The following is a 19832-nucleotide window of genomic DNA, read 5'->3' on the forward strand; positions in this document are numbered from 1 at the left end:
TTCAGTCCGTTTCCCAAATCTAGTCTTCGGGAAAACACTTGAGTCGCTCGTTGCCTGCCCCTGTCGTAATGTCTAACCAGGGTTGAGCACCACGTCTGAATGTAGCCATCCAAGGTTGTTTTATTGGTGTGTGTTTTTAATACTTACGTCTATAGTGCTCACAGCACTATGGACATAAATAAATGAACTCCACTTCTGAAATCCCTTCATTGGCTTCCAATTCACCTCAAAATCCAATATAAGCGTCTCCTGTTGCCTTTCAAAGCTTGCCACAGTCTAGCCCCTTCCTGTTTTTCTTCTCTCATCTCACACTATTGCCCCACTCGTGCTCTTCGCTCATCAAATTATATTATTATTATTATTATTATTATTATTATTATTATTAGTATCCCGCCTTTTGCCCAATGCTGGGCCTCAAGGCGGCCTTACATAGTTTAAAATATACTGGGGGCGGGGGGAGGGAAACAAAACCATAAACAATTTAAAAATACACAACAAAATTATAAGACATTTATTTATTTATTTAAGCATTTTTATGCCACCATTCAGCCAAAAAAGGCTCTCATGGCGGCTTACAAAAGTATTTCTTGACAGTCCCTGCCCACAGGCTTACAATCTAAAAGACATGACACAAAAGGAAAGGGGATTGGGAGGGAGGAGGAGGAGGGGGAAAAGGAAAGCAAATTCAGACACTACAATCTTAGTTGCAAAGTTCAGCATTTACAGGTGACAGCAGGAGGGAGGGGGCTCTCAGCTGGAGCTGGACCCAGGCACGATGGAGAGGTGCCTGGCTGCTGCTTCCTCCCTCACTGGTGGCCTCTGCAGAGACAGTTGACAGCAGGAGGGAGGGGGCTCTCAGCTGGAGCTGGACCCAGGCACGATGGAGAGGTGCCCGGCTGCTGCTTCCTCCCTCACTGGTGGCCTCTGCAGTGACCAGCACATTAACATAGATGGAGGGCTGGATTATTCTCCAAAGGCCTGCTTGAACAAAAAAGTTTTAGCCTGCTTCCGAAAGCCCATCAAGGAGGAAGCCAGCCTAGCTTCCCCGGGAAGAGAGTTCCAGAGCACCGGAGCAGCCACCGTGAAGGCCCTCTCCCGTGTTCCCAGCGTGCCTGTGAAGAAGGTGGGACTGAAAGAAATGCCCTGTTTCTGACCCACCTAAGGGTCTCTACTTCTCTCACTCGGCTTCGTCCATTTTCCCTCGCTGCCCCATAGGCCTGGAATTCTCTCCCGGAGCATTTGCAGAACGCGACTTCAATGGCTGTTTTTAAAGCTCAATTGAGAACTTTTTCTTTTTTCTACAGCTTTTAGGACTTGACTTTGATCTTTCTTTCACACTGTTCGTTTTATTGTCCCCTGTGCCTCTTTGGTGCCTTTTCTTCCTTTTACTATGTCCAACTCCATGTACATTGACGGTGCTATATAAATAAATACTAATAGCTGCTATTTTGAGGATGTGGTTGGGGGTGCTACTGACTAAATCTCTTCTAATCTTCTTTCCAGGCCATCAGCTCTGATGCCGGCGACTGCCATAAATTCCTCCTTGACTTCTCAAAGTCAGACCCTGCCCAGGAGTCCTGTGGGCCAAATACTGACCTTTCCAAAGGACTCATACAGGCATGTAAAAAACAGGCTCCAAAGACGGATCTAGTTGCAGGTTCCACTATTGATCAAGCTGTCCGCTCTACGTTTTCTGCTTTGGTGTATCTCTCTCCAGATTTGTATGGGAAGCTGCAAAGATATGGTAACTCCTACCTTAGTGAATATATATTCGTAACGCAGGCTGCTACACCTATTTATACATAATTCAGCTGTAAAGTGGGACTCGCATGTCAAGGAGTCTATATTATTTGGAAGGAACATGCATCGCTTTACAATCGGGAAAACCTGCAGCCCCTGGCTTGAATAAACACAGCAATGTTTCATGTGGTGGGTGGGTGGGGAGGGAATCACTGCCATAGAATAGTAGAGTTGGAAGGGGCCGCTGTTGTGGTTCTTTTCGAAAGCTGTTTCCCATATATTTATTTATTTATTATTTATTTATTTAAGGATTTTTATGCCGCCATTCAGCCAAAAAAGGCTCTCACGGCAGCTTACAAAAGTATTTCTTGACAGTCCCTGCCCAGAGGCTTACAATCTAAAAGACATGACACAAAAGGAAAGGGGATTGGGAGGGAGGAGGGGGGGGGGGAAAGGAAAGCAAATTCAGACACTACAATCTTAGTTGCAAAGTTCAGCAGTTACAGTTGACAGCAGGAGGGAGGGGGCTCTCAGCTGGAGCTGGACCCAGGCACGATGGAGAGGTGCCTGGCTGCTGCTTCCTCCCTCACTGGTGGCCTCTGCAGAGACAGTTGACAGCAGGAGGGAGGGGGCTCTCAGCTGGAGCTGGACCCAGGCACGATGGAGAGGTGCCTGGCTGCTGCTTCCTCCCTCACTGGTGGCCTCTGCAGAGACAGTTGATAGCAGGAGGGAGGGGGCTCTCAGCTGGAGCTGGACTTAATACATAAATCCTATATTAAGGATTTTAACTGTTGTGGTTGTTTTCAAAAGCTGCTTCCCATATATTAAGGATTTTAACTATGTCTAAAGTGGCTGTGTGGAAAAGTTTCTGTATGATCTATAGAAAGCCAAGTTTTGATCTGCCCAAAGTTTTTTAATTAAAGTTGTAGCCGCTTCTAATCCTGACACCTGGTCTGCTAGCGGTTCGGGGCTGGAAGAGGGTGAACCACATCTGAGGCAGGACTGACAAGATGGCCCTTAAACAGGTGTGCGTTGAATTAAAAATGGCCACGTCCCTGCATTTTATGCTGCATCAGGTTACACTCATGCTCTCTTTAATGGCATGTGTGTCCTGTGCGAAATCAACCTAAGGGCGGGTTTATACAAAGAACAGAAAAGTTTTAAAAGTTTCCCACCCCAGGCTGTGTACGTAGGAGGGGGGAAATGAATCTCCCCTGAGCACTTCAAACAGAACAACAGGGAACAAATAACCAGTTAGTAGCGCATGCAGTTAATAGAATTATTAGGATTTTAAAAATGATCTATGAAAGTTTACAAACTGCTAGCGGTCATTTGTTTTGCTTGCTGTGCCGTGCGCATCGCCTGCAGAACGGCCGATAACCCCATAGCATGCAAAACTAGCACGTTTTGGAGGGAGCTAGGCTGAAGCCTTCTCTCTGACTTGTTCGTTTTCCTCTGAAGGAGTGCAACCATCAAACATCCAATCCTCCGCTTGGCAGGCTGAAGTGGTCCAGTCTGGGGTGGGGTTTTTTTGGGGTATAAACTGGATCCACAGTTAAAGCTTGCTGGTCTACTGTGGAATCAGGGTTCCATTACTGTGACTGGGTTCAGATGACGTGATAACCAACGGTGTGGTTAAACAGTCAATGGTGGGTTATTGCGTTGTCTGTCGAGACCTTTTCACACCACGGTTGGTTATTTGGCTGAAATAACCAATGCTGTGCAGAGTTGGTTATTTGAACAACTGTTGGTTATCGTGTTGTGTGTCGGGCACCGTTGGCTATTCCGTCGCACGCGGTTGGTTTATTTTTGGCGACTACAGAGTCCCCTGGCAAGAGTGACCAGCCGGCAGAATTCGCAGTGGCTTATGGGATAACAGCAGGACTGGGGAGGGGGAGGGAGACGGGATGTGTCAATCAAACACACCATTGACTAATAGTCAGCTTGACCCTAGCCTTAATCCACACCACAGTTGATTATGACCCTGTTGTGTGGGCAGTCCCCCCTCGATAATCAACTGTGGAGCTGACTATTAACCCACCCTTGGCTATTGTGTTGTCCGAACGCCGCCTGTGTCTTCGGTTGTTGCATTTCATCCTCAAGTGGGCGGCATGACCAGAACAAGCTTAAAGGATTTCCTTTCCTCCCTCTTTCTCTCTCTCTCTGTCCTCGCAGTCAACAGTGGAGGCAAAACGCCGCTGAATGAAGAGTTTGCGCAAGTCTATTCCCTGGCCGACGGGATTAGAATATGGATGGTAAGATTTCCTCTCTCCATCTCCAGAAGATGTCTGCCGCTAAGCTTTTCTATTTGTTCCACGTTTCCTGAAGTTACTTTGGGTTTGTTTGATTCCGTAGTATCAACCAATTTGGGTCCCTGTCCCCCGTCCCCCGTCCCCGCTAGCAACTAACCCACCAAGCCAGGCCCACTTCTCCCTCACAGCCCGCGCCTGGAGCGTACCCCTAGATCGCAGGCGAGAACTCGCATAAACTCCCTATTTTTATGTTTAAAATCCCTCCACTGGAAAGCTAGCATTTCAGGGCCAAAGTTAGCCTAGGCTTCTTTCTCCCTGACAAACTAGCTTGTTTCATGCGGAGGAGGAATCTGCCTTGTGAGCCCCCAACTGCAGTCTGAAATCACGTAGCACCTGCCATCTGGTTGTCAGTCCTGCTTTGCAAGTCGCAGACTCCCTACGCAGGTTGGATACTGCACGACGATGGCCTGATGAACACTCCAGTGGTGGGCGGCTTTTCTTCTTCTTCTTCTTCTTCTGAGGGCCATGTTCAGGTGCCATGTGCTAGCAGTAAGTGGGCCCGGAGCTACGTGGGCACAGGCCCTCTCCTTCCCAATTTCCTCTTCCTCCCCACCCATTCCACTGCCAGAGAAAGCGCAGAAAACTTTTGCGAGGTGTCTGAACTGAACAGTCGAAATTAGCCAGAGGGCTGCAGGTTGCCCACCACCCGACTTGCGCACTGTGAGGACACCCGCATTACAGGGGTCATCTCTCATTACAATGGACACGTTGGTGTTCATTCCCATAAACAAGTACTTTCCGTTTAGGAAATAATGGTTCTGTGCTACCTCCAGTATCCGAGGCAGTAAGCCTGTGTGCACCTGTTGCTGGGGAACATGGGCGGGAGGGTGCTGTTGCACCGTGTCCTGCTTTATGGATCCCTGGTCGACAGCTGCCTGGCCACTGTGTGAACAGAGTGCTGGACTAGATGGACCCTTGGTCTGATCCAGCAGGGCTCTGCTTATGCCATAGCTAAAGTTGGCCCTCAGCTTTTCCATGTATTTGTATACATTGGTTTTTATTCATGGGGATGGGGTGGGGTTGTGGAATGAATCGGTACGCCTCACTCGACGTTGGTCTCCCCTCCTGATCTCCCCCTTTGTTTGACGAAATGTGCTCACTGAAGTGGCACCTGGGAAGGGCCAATGTGAAAGCACTTTCCACTCTCTTCAACCTCTTTCTCTCTCTCTCCTTCCTACAGCTAGAAATGAAGCAGAAGTTCCTTGTGGGCCAAGGAAGGGATGGAGAGGAGAAGCCGGCTGGTGAGGTGGGCGAGGTGAACCCAGAAACCCTTGGTAGGCGTCCTTCCGTTGCTCACCTCTCTCTGCCGCCCCGGGTAGTTGCCAACTTTCTAAATGAGGGGAAGACGACAGAAGCTGGTGCACCATAATATATGTGTTAGTCTTTTAAGATGCCACAAGCCTCTTTGTTTAGGGTGACCCTGTGGAAAGGAGGACCGGGCTCCTGCATCTTTAACGCTTGCATCGAAAAGGAGGATTTCAGCAGGTGTCGTTTGTAGGCATGCAGCACCTGCTGAAATTCCCTCCCCATCACAACAGTTAAAGCTACAGGAGCCCTGCCGTCTTTTGTATCTGGAGACATGATAGCACTCTTCAAATACTTGAAAGGTTGTCACACAGAGGAGGGCCAGGATCTCTTCTCGATCCTCCCAGAGTGCAGGACACGGAATAACGGGCTCAAGTGACAGGAAGCCAGATTCCAGCTGGACATCAGGAAAAACTTCCTGACTGTTAGAGCAGTATGACAATGGAACCAGTTACCTAGGGAGGTTGTGGGCTCTCCCACACTAGAGGCCTTCAAGAGGCAGCTGGACAACCATCTGTCACGGATGCTTTAGGGTGGATTCCTGGATTGAGCAGGGAGTTGGACTCGATGGCGTTGTAGGCCCCTTCCGACTCTGCTATTCTATGACTCTATGAAATGACCCCTGCTGAAATTCCCCTTTTCTATGCCACTGTTAAAGATACAGGAGCCCTGTCCTCCTTTTCTATATGGTCCCCCTATACAAAGAGTCTTGTGGCATCTTAAAGACTAACACATATATTATGGTGCACAAGCTTTTGTGGGCTAGAGTCTACTTTATCAGATGCAAGAAGTGTTATCCTACGTTGGCGTGTGTGTGTGTATCTGTGTTCATGCACACAAACACGTACATGGGTGGGCGGATTTGTAAGCAGTGTGGTTAGACGGAAATGAATTGCCAGGAAGTCCATAATGTAACAATTACCTTAAAGATGGGGTGAGCAATCTTATGGACCCTAGACAGCATCTAGTTCAGATTCCTGAATCTGAGGTCAGAAACATGCTGGCTAAGGAATGCTGGGAGTTGTAATACTTTTATTTCTGCCTAAATATGTGTAGGATTTTGCCCTAAATGTCGATAAAATGATCACAGCGTCCCATTTACAGTGCCAAGTTGATGATTGTGATGCATTTAATCTTTTACGTAATTGTCAGAGTCTACACGTCTTGCACTTCATTAGTGAGTACTTCATTTTAGCACTTCATTAGTGAGTATATCCCTGCCAACTTAGGATAGAACTTCATGCTGTCGTGTTTCTCAGAAAACTCCTGCTCTCGATGGGAGGCAAATGACGAGGCCTGCTAGGTAATCCACAAAGCTTTTATTAAGCAATGAACATCTCTTCCACCTGAAGAGAGTCTAATCTCTTGGAAACGTCCCCCTAGGCAAAACTATGCAAACTAAGCGAGACAATTGTACGATCAAGGAGCGCAGGAAGCCTTTCCCCAAACGCCCGTAACTTCAGAGAGCCTGGTGTGGAGGCAGGTTCTGGCGTAATTGGACTGACTTTCTCACGCCTTCCTTCCGCTCTGTGCGTTTGAGCTTCCAGCGGACCCTAGCATCAGCCAGCTTGTCGGGACGCTCACCTCCGGAAGAAACCTCACTTCCCCCTGAGTGTATGGGATTTGGCCTTGAGGAGATAAGCTCTGGAGAGGGCTGACTCCCAGCTGGGGAATTGCCCGTGAGAGCTTCCTCCCCCACTGGTACAGGCTAGTTTATGATTTATATGTGGGACCTCGACACCTGAGAGAGTGCCTCTCCTTATATACGCCTGCCCGAGACCTTAGATTTGTTGGAGGAGCCCTTCTCCACATCCCACCAATGCAACATATACGCTATGATGGGACAAGGGAGAGGGCTTTCTCTGTGGTGGCCCCCCGACGGTGGAATGCCTTCCCCTTGGAGGCCCGATTGGCACCAACGCTGATTTCATTTCGATGCCAAGTAAAAACATGGCTTTTTAACAAAGCCGTTAATGGTTAAATTCACTAAGACGGCACATTGTTTTAACTGCTTTTAAATGATATATTGTTTTAACTTGGTTCATGGTTTAATTTGTTTTTAACTCTGCATACTTATTGTTTTATACTGTATGCTTTTATCTGTACGCCGTTCTGAGATCTTAATGATATAGGGCGGGATAGAAATGTTTTAAATAAATAAACGAATAAATACGTGACTTTCCGTTGCAGCCGAGCAGTGCATCCAGAAAAGCCTTTTGCTGCTGAATTTCTTGCCTTCGCGGACGAAGGCGGAAGGCCGTGACTCGGATACCGTGGAGGAATTTGGGCGGTGCCACAAGGACAAGCGTCGAAGGACGAGCTCTGTGGTCGAAGCGGATTTCCAAGCCTCCGACTCCGCCGCCGCCTGCGGAATAAGCGGTTTTGTCTTCCCAGAGGGGAGTCAAGCGATAGACTCTGAGCCGAAGAGAAAGCAAGCGCCCGGCTCCCCGCAGGCCGAGTCGGTCTCCGCATCCCAGAATAAGCCCCTCGAGAGAGTCCCCTCGGAGCAAGAAGACGGGATGTCCCCTCCCTCTACCCCCACGCGCAAGCCTCCGTTCAACCGCGGCCGACTCCGGCTCCTCTCCTTCCGGTCAATGGAAGAGTCCAAACCAGTTCCCAGCATTAAGGAGAAATACCCCATCCTGAGACACACCTTGGACTTCATTAAGGACCAGTCTCTTTCTCATGAAAAGTGAGCCCCTTCGCAAACTGGCGGTCTGCGTCACTCTGTGCTTTTAGCGCTGGGTATATTTAAGGGTCCATTTAGTCCAGCGTTCTGTTGACACAGTGGCCCAACAGCTGTCCACAGGAAACCCACAAGCAGGACACGAATCATAGAATCAAAGGCCTTAGCTAGACCTAAGGTTTATCCCAGGATCGTCCCTGCCTGCTCCTGGATATCCTGTGTGTCATTTACATGAACAGGGATGACCCTGGGATAAACCTTAGGTCTAGCTAAAGCCATGGAATAGCAGAGTTATTGGCTCAGCAATACTACAAACGAGAAGGATCTTGGAATTGTTGTAGATCACAAGCTGAATATGAGCCAACAGTGCAAAAGGCTGCAAGAAAGGCAAATGCTATTTTGGGCTGCATTAAGAGAAGTATAGCTTCCAAATCACGTGAGGTCCTGGTTCCTCTCTATTTGGCCCTGGTTAGGCCTCATCTATAGTATTGCGTCCAGTTCTGGGCTCCACAATTCAAGAAGGATGCAGACAAGCTGGAGCGTGTTCAGAGGAGGGCAACCAGGATGATCAGGGGTCTGGAAACAAAGCCCTATGAAGAGAGACTGAAAGAACTGGGCAGGTTTAGCCTGGAGAAGATTGAGGGGAGACATGAGAGCACTCTTCAAATACTTGAAAGGTTGTCACACAGAGGAGGGCCAGTATCTCTTCTCGATTCTCCCAGAGTGCAGGACACGGAATAATGGGCTCAAGTTAAAGGAAGCCAGATTCCGGCTGGTCATCAGGAAAAACTTCCTGACTGTTAGAGCAGTACGACAATGGAATCAGTGACCTAGGGAGGTGGTGGGCTCTCCCACACTAGAGGCCTTCAAGAGGCAGCTGGACAACCGTCTGTCAGGGATGCTTTAGGGTGGATTCCTGCATGGAGGGGGTTAAATTTGATGGCCTTATGGGCCCCTTCCAACCCTACTATTCTATGATTCTATGTTCCGCTTGATCCCACGTCTCAGCCCCCTGCTCCTTTCGTTGCGTTGTCGTAACCCCCTTTGCGTGTTTTCTCCCCTAGTGTGCTGAAAGTGCTGGCTTTGAGAAAAGCTCAGGCCAAAAACATCCTGGAAGTCCTGAAGTTGATCCTCCAGTGCCTTGAATCCCTCGGGCAGCCTCACTGTTTCGTCCCGCCCTGCATCGTTTTCTTGCTGGAACTCCTAGCTTGCCAGAAAGACTTCACGAAGTAAGACCCGCCTTCTGGCAGAGGGATTTCCTTCTTTTGGTTTATCAGAGGGATTTTTCTGCCGCTCCTCGGTCAAAAAGGGCGGCTTCCATCCAATCAGAAATGCAAGACGGCTTTCTGGCTTATAATATATAAAAAATAAAACGAGGAAAATATAAAGTGGAGGGGAAGGGGGAGGCGTGGAATTAATTCTTTCAGTCGGGCTGGTGGAACGGGCCTGCTGGTTCTCTCCTCTTGCTCTGTGCAGTTTGCTGGTGGTAACGTTTTCGTTCCGGCTGCAGGAAGTCGATCAAAAGTTGCCTAACCCATGGCCCTTCCTTGCCCAGCAGAAATGAAAAATAATTGGACGAGGCAGGGATTTATTTATTTATTTATTTATTTATTTCTACGCCGCCCAATCTCCGAAGCTCTCTGGGCGGTTCGCAAATATTTTATTTACTCTATTTATTTATTTTATTACATTTTGATACCGCCCAACAGCCGAAGCTCTCTGGGCGGTTCACAAAATTTTAAAACCCTAATAAAATCAACCGACAGTCTTAAAAACACAAATACAAAATACGGTATCAAAAGCACAACCGGGATAAAACCAGGCAGCAGAAGTTGATATAAGATTAAAATGTAGAATTAGATGAGTAAAATTTAAATTTAAGTTCAAATTAAGTGTTAAAATAATAACATAATAGCATATCCATACTCAATCACACCACAATCAGACGAATAATACAAGCTAATAATATGCTATTATGTTAATATGTTATTTTGCCACTATTTTATTTGTTTGCGAATGGCCTAGTTGGCTAACAAGCAATAAAGATTCAGAGAGAAGTGTTAAAATACTGAGAGAATAAAAAGGTCTTCAGCTGGCGACGGAAGGAGTACAGTGTAGGCGCCAGGAGGACCTCTCTGGGGAGCTCATTCCACAGCCGGGGTGCCACAGCAGAGAAAGCCCTCCTCCTAGTAGCCACCTGCCTCACTTCCTTCGGCAGGGGCTCACGGAGAAGGACCCCTGCGGATGATCTTAAGGTCCGGGTAGGTACATATGGGAGGAGGCGTTCCTTCAAATAACCTGGCCCCAAACCGTTTAGGGCTTTGAATCGGGCCCGGACCTGGACTGGCAGCCAATGAAGTTGTAAAAGGACTGGCGTAATGTGCTCTCGCCAGCCAGTCCCTGTTAGTAAACGGGTATTAAAACCCAAAGGTACAGCGTAAAAAGGACAAAATTTGGAAGTTAAACCCCCGCAGTACAAAAGTGCAACCTGAATAAAACCGAGGCATAGATTTAAAATACGGACCTAAAACAGCTGAGCTGAAAGACTAGGATGGTAAAACTTTTGTAAACTTCCCAGAGAGCTTCGGCTATGGGGCAGTATGGAAATAATAATAATAAATAATACTACACTACAAACCGGGAAAATAAAAAGGGCTTCACCTGGCACCGGAAGGAGTCCAATGTAGGTGCCAGGGAGCTCATTCCACAGCCGGGGTGCCACAGCAGAAAAGGCCCTCTTCCTGGTAGCCACCTGCCTCACCTCCTTTGGCGGGGGCTCACGGAGATTGGGGGAGCAGTGTTCGTGGTGGGGGAGGGGGAAGAAGGGTTCATTCTGCCACCGCAGGACCGCTTTCATCCAACTGGGCGTCCGTCCCCCCGCCCCGCCCTGCCCCGCCCCCCCGCCCCGCCCCGCCCCGCCCCGCCCCGTCCCCCTGCAGCAGCTTTCGAGTTAAACTGTCTATGTCAAGACATCTGATCTCATCTGTTTGGGCCCGAACGTGACGTCGGAGGTTGTGGGTGAGCACGTCTCAATGAAAACAGCTGGGGCCAAAGGCAAGCAGGAACCGTGCAGGTAACCGTTGCCCTGGGATGGACGTCGCCGTGGTTGTCTTAGAGATGTGCAGTTCAACAGCCGGTCCCTTCTATTTTCCAGCTATTTCGGACACCTGGAAGGCTGCGGGGCCGAGCTGCACCGAGAAATACGGGGGTCTTACTACCAGCTGCTTCTCTTTCTGGTCAACGCTCTGAAAGGATTCAACAACCTCAATGACAAGTATGGCTCCTCCCTCACTCGTAAAACACGCCAGAATTCTGTCCAGAAAGCCCACAAGCCAGGAAGGGAGCCCCTCTCCCAGCTAATTGCCTGCCTGTCAGCAACTGGCATCCCCTGAACCTCCATGAACAACTCCTCCTCCTCCTCCTCCTCCTCCTCCTCCTCCTCCTCCTCCTCCTCCTCCATCTCCAAGAATGTGTCTAATCCCCTTTTAAAACCATTTTAAGCCTGCAGCCTTGATCACACCTTGTGGCAGGTAATTACACCCTCTGGGAAGAGCACGCTCTCTCGCCTGCCTTGACCCTGCTGTCACCCCGTTTAAATGGCCGGCTCTTGAGAGTCCCAGCGTTACGGGAGAGGGCTGGCCGGCCAGCAGTTGTTCCCATCTCTTCCACACCACGCACCATTTCCTCGACTCCTGCCATGCTCTCTCCTCTCCGTCCCCCTGGGTCGTATCCTTTCCCCCCTAAGCTACAGTTAAGGCTGCTTCTCCCTCCTGCTTAACGCCGTCCGCGGCCTTTCAGTTCCTCGTGTTTTAACTGCGCCGCCCCGGTTTGTCTCCCCTGTCGGTTTAGATCATTGCTCCCTGCCTTGTCCTGCGTCCAGACGTCCCTCCTTCACCTCTTGGATATGGGCTGGGAACCCAGTGACCTTTCCTTCTTTGTCGATATACAGCTGCCACATCTCCTTATCACTATGTCACGAGAGAACATCAGTACCCACGACAGCATCATTTGGTGAGTCGGGTGTGTGTGTGTTCTGTAGGCGTAATAAATAGAGAAGCCCGTGGAAGCATCTTGCTGAGAAAGAATGTTGTGTACATGTCAGGGTTGCCCAGGGCAGCCTTCCCCAACCTGGTGCCCCCCCTCCCAGATGTCTTGGCTACAACTCCCAGCATGCCCTCTGCCAGTTCAACACATCTGGAGAGCACCAGGTTGGGGAAAAATTTGCCTTGGACTCCGTATAGAACCCTACACTAGTAGAGTTGGAAGGGGCCTATAAGGCCATCGAATCCAACCCCCTGCTTAATGCAGGAATCCACCCTAAAGCATCCCTGACAGAGGGCTGTTCAGCTGCCTCTTGAAGGCCTCTAGTGTGGGAGAGCCCACCACCTCCCTAGGTCACTGATTCCATTGCCGTACTGCTCTAACAGTGAGGAAGTTTTTCCTGATGTCCAGCCGGAATCTGGCTTCCTGTCACTTGAGCCTGTTATTCCGTGTCCTGCACTCTGGGAAGATCGAGAAGAGATCCTGGCCCTCCTCTGTGTGACAACCTTTGTCCAGCTGGAATCCAGCTTCCTGTCACTTGAGCTCGTATCTGGTTTTTGTCCGCAGTGAAGGGATTTAGGATTGGGGTTTTTCTTTCCCCGTTTGTTTAGTTAGGCTCGCTGGATGATGGTCGTCCGGGTCCCGCCGTTCTTTCAGAAAGCTTTAATTTCCTGCCTTGTTCTTAGCCAGTGGAGTAAAGAAGAAGAAATTACAGACTACAAGCAGAATTCCGAGTGGATGGACGAGTGTCAAGAAGGCGTCTTTGAAAGCTGGTGTGACAAGATAAGCCAAGCGGATCCGGAGAAGCAGAGAAAGGTCACTAAAATGGGGTTGGGAATCCTGTCGTTTTGGAAGGCTTGTTATTGGGTTAGGGGGATGCAGCTTAAATTCAAGGGAGCCATTATAATAATAATTATAATCATTTATTTCTTACCCACCTCTCCGATTAGATCGAGGTGGAGAACAGCAATAAGCGTAAAATACATAAAATACTGATTAAAAACATGGTATACACTGTTTAAAAATACCCTAAAAGCATCCTAAAAACATAATAAAACATCCTAAAATTCCACTAGGTAGGCCTGCCGGAATTGATCAGTCTTGATAGCTTCCTTGAATGCTAGTAGACTATCAAGCTGACGAGTCTCCTCCGGCAGGCTATTCCACAGTCTGGGAGCAGCAGAAGAGAAGGTCCTCTGGGTAATGGTTGTCAGCCTAGTCTTTGCTGACTGAAGTAGATTCTTCCCAGAGGACCTGAGTGTGCGGGGCGGATTGTACGGGAGAAGGTGATCCTGCAGTTAGCCTGGACCCAAACCATGTAGGGCTTTAACCAACACTTTATAATTTGCCCGGAAACTAATTGGCAGCCAGTGAAGAGATTTTAGGACTGGTGTGATGTGGCCACCCCTAGGTTAACCAGTGACCAACCTGGCTGCCATATTTTGAACTAGTTGAAGTTTCCAGACTAGGCACAAAGGTAGCCCTTCTAGGTAGAGCGCATTGCAGAAGTCGAGCCTCAAAGTTACCAGTGCGTGCGCTACCATCTTTAGGTCTTCCGACTCTAGGAAGGGGCGCAGCTGATGTATCAGTTGATCGATTGATTACGTTTCTATACCACTCAAAAGCCAAAGTTCTCTGGGCGGTTTACGAAAGATGAAAACCGTAGAGATGCGATACAAAACTATCAGCAATAGAAACCGTTGTTAAAAACATTGTCATGTGCTGCCGATTGCCTGGGAGTAGAGGAAAGTCTTAAAACTTGGCATCGAAAGAATGACAACGTTGGCGCGAGGCGGACCTCAACGGGGGGCGTGGTCCACAATTCGGGGTGCGGAGGGGGGGACACGACACCTCCGCCAGGGCACTGTCCCTTGTTACCATTCTCCGAACCTTCCTTGGAGGAGGCCGCACTGCGCGAACCGTCAAGTTCGCCCAGGCAAACGCCGCGACCTTCATCCTATTTTCACATTTAGGATTGGAAGGGATACCATGAACTAACTCATACGTAATTCTCCCGGGGTGTAAGCAAAACTAGTATTGCATTACCCTAGTAATGACTCAGTGCTTGCACGAGAGGTTCCTTTCCTTTCCTTCCATCAACCTGGAAGGAAGGGCATTAAATCTAGCCAAGGTAAATGCCCGCCTATACTGGGGAATAGTCAACCGGCATAAATATGGAGGACCATCTTTATTAGTGTGTCTAGTTAGGCCTAATGAGTAATAAATAACTAAATCGGCCATGCAAGCCCCCTTGGTTCTCCTTGCTGACTCCTCCAAGCTCCACCGAGGCCTCTTCCTGTTGCTTTGGGTCCTTTCCCCGCCTCCCGTTCCGTTCCTAAACGGCTTTGCAGCCCGGCTCGTTCTCGAGGCGGGCCTTGGTTTGGCACCGCCGAGGAAATGCCGTTCGGTGTTCCGCCCAGGCAAACGCCGCTCTGCGTCTCGTTCCAGATGCACATGTTCATCGCCCGCTACTGTGACCAGCTGCACGTCGACATCTCGTGCGACGGTTGCAACGAGATCGCGCCGTGGCATCGCTACCGCTGTTTGCAGTGCAACGACATGGATCTTTGCAAAACCTGCTTTTTGGGTACGCGCCCTCGTTTCTTCCAGGACGTGCTGCTCAGTTTTCTGAATTAAAGTGTAAACTTTCAAGGACGGGGTGGTGGTTTTTTTGGGGGGTGGGCGGGCGGGCGGTTGTGCCGGTTTGCTGGATTTTGAAGTGAATGTTATCCATACATTTTGTATGTAATGGGGTGGCATAGAAGTTAGGGACATTAAACATGCTTAAATCCTATGCATGTTTCGACAGAAAATGCCCTACAATCCCATGCATGTTCAGACTGAAAACATCCTATAATACTATGCATGTTTAGACAGAAAAAGACGTACAATCCTACGTATATTTAGACAGAAAAAAGTCCTACAGCTCCCAGCATCCCCCAGCCAACATGCTGGGAATTGTAGGGGTTTTTTTACTGTCTAAACATGCGTAGAGTAGTCCTTTTTTCCATCTGAACCTGCACAGGATTGCAGTCCTTTTTTCCATCTGAACCTGCACAGGATTGTAGTCCTTTTTCCCCTCTGAACCTGCACAGGATTGTAGTCCTTTTACCCCTCTGAACCTGCACAGGATTGTAGTCCTTTTTTCCATCTGAATATGCACAGGATTATGTGTTCAGGTGTGCGGGCAGTGGAATGTGCATGTGTAGAACAGGGGCAGATTATGTTTTGGCTAACGACTCCCATCATCTCTCACCGGTGGCTATGCCAGCTAAGACTGATGGGAGTTGTGGGTCAAAACACCCGGAGAGCGCCTCAAGCCGCCCGTTCCTGGTGTAGAAGGGGAGAGTTCCTGTGACTCCCAGGGCTTGCCCTTCTTCTGCACAGGAATAGCTTTACGTTGTCTCCCCTCACCACCACCCGCAGCCTTTCAAAATGGGGGGTGGGTGGGATTTCCGGGGTGGGGAGGCACAGAGAAAGGCAGATGGCCTGATGGTACCCTCCGTCCCCTCCCTTGACTTTTGGCCCACAGGTGGAGTGAGGCCTGAAGGCCATGAGGCCAACCACGACATGGTCAACATGGAGTTCGCCTGCAACCACTGCCAGGGCATCATTGTTGGCCAGCGGATAAACTGCAGCGTGTGCGAAGACTTTGACCTTTGCTTCGGGTGTTACTCTGCAAAGAAGTACTCCGACAGGTACTGTGCGCCGCCCGGTTCTAGGAGAAGCCAAGCCGTCACGTGGACATGCCCGGGGGCCTTTGCCGCTCTTCTCCAACCTGGTGCCCTCCAGAAGCTTTGGACTACAGCTCCCAGCATTCCTGATCCTTAGCCATGCTGTCCAGGGCCGATGGGAGTGGAAACTCCAAACATCTGGAGGGCACCAGGTTGGGGAAGGTTGCTGCATGGGGAGAGATGGGGGTGGCCTTCGTTAGAGATTGAATCATAGAATCATAGAATAGCAGAGCTGGAAGGGGCCTACAAGGCCATCGAGTCCAACCCCCTGCTCAGTGCAGGAATCCACCCTAAAGCATCCCTGACAGATGGTTGTCCAGCTGCCTCTTGAATGCCTCTAGTGTGGGAGAGCCCACCACCTCCCTAGGGAACTGGTTCCATGGTCATACTGCTCTAACAGTCAGGAAGTTTTTCCTGATGTCCAGCCGGAATCTGGCTTCCTTTAACTTGAGCCCATTATTCCGTGTCCTGCACTCTGGGAGGATCGAGAATGCCCCCCTAGCCTCAGCTAACTCAGCAGTTCTGCTGATCTACTCCATGGCACAAACATGATCTCCTCTCCGGTGCCATCTTTCCCCCTCCCAGTAGAGTGGAAGAACGGGTGGTTCTCCTCAACCCTCCCCCAGCACTCCCCGACATCTGGATTCTCCTATTGTCCCCTTAGATCAGGGGTGCAGGACCTCTTTTGGCCCTCAGAGAAACTCTTGGGGGGCCGCATTCCCCAAAGGTGCCAACCTATCGCAGTTTGAAGCTCTTCCCGCCAGGCCCCAGCTTAGCCCCAGGAAAGGCATTTCAGTGGTACCGTTCAATGAGGCCGTAGTCCTGATGGCTCTATGCTACCTCCAGTATCAGAGGCAGTGGGCCTATATGCTGGGGAACATGGGCGGGAGGGTGCTTTTGCACTCTCGTGTCCTGCTTGTGGGTCGACGGCTGGCGGGCCACTGTGTGAGCGGAGCGCTGGGCTCGATGGACCCTCGGTCTGATGCAGCATCAGGGCTCTTCTGTTCTTAGGATTGGTGGAGCCTTCTAGTGCACGCACGGCTGCGGCCGGCACTTTGCCCGCAGGTCTCGCCCGCCCGCCTTTCTCACGGCAAGCCTGTCTCCCTTTCAGCCACCTGCCTACTCACAGCGTCACGGTGCACCCCATGACGACCATGAGGATCAGCGACCGCCACCGGCTCATCCAGCCGTACCTCCACAACTACGCCTGGCTACTGTTCTCCGCCTTGGCGCTGTACAGCGCCGACTTGTCCAGCGGCGAACAGGAGGACGGCGAGGCGCCGGACCCCCGGGCCGTCTCCCACGCCAGGCTCCTGCAGCAAGAGTGCGTCCGGCTGATTGGGGACTGCCTCATGAAAGTGCAGCATGGAAAAGGTGACCTTGGGACTAACGGCTCCTTGAACCCAGGGCCGAGCACCCGGGGCAGTCTCCTGGCCCTAGACAGGCTCTTCTCGGCTAGTGCGCTCCTGAGAAGAAACTATGCCCGTGCTGCTTTTCAGAGTTGGAAGCTGGCCCTCCAAAACTGGGCTGTGGGGGCTCTTGGGAATGTTAGGACACTTTCCCTCCCTCCCCCCCCTCTATTTTGCTTGGAGCACTATCCAACTGGGATGGCCGCTGTAAAGGAAGCACACCCCAGCAAAGCTGGCCTTTCCACTGGATTTTGCACAGATCCCCAGAACACACGCACACGGCTCACAATTTGGAGGTTTAAGACCAATTTTATTACAGGATAAGTGGTAGGTTACATGGGATTAGCATACTAAAAACTATAAAACATGCATATATATAAGAACCCAGAAAAAGCAAGCTAGAAACTAAGTTACAACTCACACATCACCCAGCCTTGGAGTCAGCTCAACCCTCCTTCCCAAAAATAGCCTTTATAGTTTCTTTTCCTTACTCCTTCCCCCCTCCCCTTGGCTTTCCATACGAAGATCTTTCACACCTCCGCTTGAGATGTTAATTCTCTCTCAAGGCCAGCCAGGCCGGGCCCCAAGCGGTTCCTGGATGCGCCAGAACGCCCCCATGCACCTGGACGCTTATCTCCCAGTTCCTAGGAACCATAATAAAATTTAACATATTAAAAGACGAACCATTCCCAGTACCATTCACCCATCCCTTACAGCCGCAAGCTCTGAACTCGGAAGCTTACGGCTATCGGGTGCCGAAGCTCTCTGGGCCGATGACAACAGTTAAAAACAGTGAACCCTAAAAACAAATACACAAAAATCTAAAACCATCAAAAGCATAAAAACAACAATATGCATTTAAAAAGACTATTCTGGGGTCAGTTTAAAAACTCTGCATATGTTGCTAACTGCCTGGGAGAAGAGAAAAGTCTTGACCCGGCGCCGAAAAGATAACAATGTTGGCGCCAGGCGAGCCTCGTCGGGGAGATCGTTCCAGAGTCGGGGGGCCACCACCGAAAAGGCCCTCTCCCTTGTTGCCATCCTCCGAGCTTCCCTCGGAGAAGGCACTCGGAGGAGGACCTTGGATGTTGAGCGCAGTGTACGGGTAGGTTCATGTCGGGAGAGGCGTTCCATCAGGTATTGTGGTCCCAAGCCATGTAAGGCTTTATAGGTTAAAACCAGCACCTTGAATTGGGCTCGGAAACGTACAGGCAGCCAATGCAAGCGGGCCAGAGTGGGTCTTCATTTTTCCCTTGTGCAGAGAGGTTAACGTTCCCCTCCCTCCCTTTCTCCATGTCCCACTGTTAAGGTTTGGTCTGCCCACGTCCCTGAATGCTTCTTGAACTTCTTAACTTTCTTCCCCCACATCCAGGTTTGAAAAGCCTAGCTCTGCTCTCCATGCTGCCAGAAGGTGAATCTTTGCCCGAAAATGTGATGCCATCTGTTGATTATTCCACAGACAGTAACGTGGAAAATTATACTAGTCAGGCAGCTGTGGGAAATCACAAGACGACACCTGCACCTTTCACCCATTGCAATGTAAATACTTCTCCGAATGTTTTATTCTACTGTCCTATTCGTTTAAAGTTTCCTTGAGAGTTCCGGCTGGAATGATTTAAATATTTTCTTCTAGAATTATAGAAACGTTTGACACAAATAATAGCGGGAGATGGAGGAAAGAAAGGCGGTTTATCAAAGTAATAAATAAATATTACATTTCGAAGTATATCTTATTCCGATGATAATTACAAATTTACTAGTTGTGTTTGCTTTTAAATGTTTTTAAATTTAATTGCTATTTTATGAGCCAACCAAGTTATACATAATGCATCTCTTGACTTTAGATCTGTAAGGAGAGCTTTAAGAAAAAGCTATTGCCTATTTTTCCAGTTTTTTTAAAAAAAAGAAAGTCATTTTTATCTGGAAGGAAACGGGAAAATGTATTTTCCCACGGCTTCAAAACTTCCAGAGATGTGACATCTCTAGGCATGCTTCCTGGGAGACCAGGAAGGTAGGTGTTTGGTTCAGATGCTAGGAACGCCCTGAGTAGCGGGGTGCATTTCCTGGACAATGCCAATACACCTGGCAGTGGTTCGGATAGCAGGGCAGCAGTTCTGAACTCTGGTTCTGCGAAAGTTAGTTAAATGGCTAAACTGCGTGAGAGTGGCATTGGCATTGCAAGTTCAACCTGTCATTTCTTCCCAGGGGACCGGAACCGTTAATGGCATTCAGGCCTCTGTAAGTACCGAACGAGAACATAACATGAGAACTGAGAGCAAACCTTCCAACGGTCTTCCGCTGAAGAAAGAGGTGGCATCTAAAGAGAGAGAGAGGCCTGCTGTAAATTCGCACTTGCTCGCAAAAGATGACCTGTCTCCAGGTAAAGATCGCTTCCTGGTTCCTTCATGAAAGCACGAGACACTTTTCTGTTTTGTTTTTCTCCTCTCGTGCGCACACGCCATCCTTCCAGGTCAGTGGCTTTGCTAGGAAATTTCCAGCGGCCGATTTGGTTTTTTATATAAACGTTCCCCCTGTCTACTGGAAGCTATTAATCCTTTCTAAATTGCTTAACGTTTACTAAGGGCTGTCAAAAGCGAGGCAGTCC

General features: G+C 49.5%; 1 protein-coding gene across 2 annotated transcripts in view; it reads left to right on the plus strand.

The window, feature by feature from the left end:
* ZZEF1 (zinc finger ZZ-type and EF-hand domain containing 1) overlaps nt 1-19832 on the plus strand; it is an 89955-nt gene that overhangs the window by 43275 nt on the left and 26848 nt on the right. For both annotated transcript variants that reach the window (XM_063146676.1, XM_063146675.1), the window contains 13 exons: nt 1504-1744; nt 3916-3995; nt 5233-5326; nt 7548-8049; nt 9108-9272; nt 11198-11317; nt 11893-12054; nt 12771-12900; nt 14533-14671; nt 15617-15782; nt 16930-17192; nt 18600-18766; nt 19433-19607. In XM_063146676.1, coding sequence (XP_063002746.1) covers nt 1504-1744; nt 3916-3995; nt 5233-5326; nt 7548-8049; nt 9108-9272; nt 11198-11317; nt 11893-12054; nt 12771-12900; nt 14533-14671; nt 15617-15782; nt 16930-17192; nt 18600-18766; nt 19433-19607 — 2404 coding nt within the window. The remainder of the gene's footprint in view (nt 1-1503; nt 1745-3915; nt 3996-5232; nt 5327-7547; nt 8050-9107; nt 9273-11197; nt 11318-11892; nt 12055-12770; nt 12901-14532; nt 14672-15616; nt 15783-16929; nt 17193-18599; nt 18767-19432; nt 19608-19832) is intronic.

Source organism: Elgaria multicarinata, chromosome 22 (assembly GCF_023053635.1).
Source record: "Elgaria multicarinata webbii isolate HBS135686 ecotype San Diego chromosome 22, rElgMul1.1.pri, whole genome shotgun sequence".
Taxonomy (NCBI): domain Eukaryota; kingdom Metazoa; phylum Chordata; class Lepidosauria; order Squamata; family Anguidae; genus Elgaria; species Elgaria multicarinata.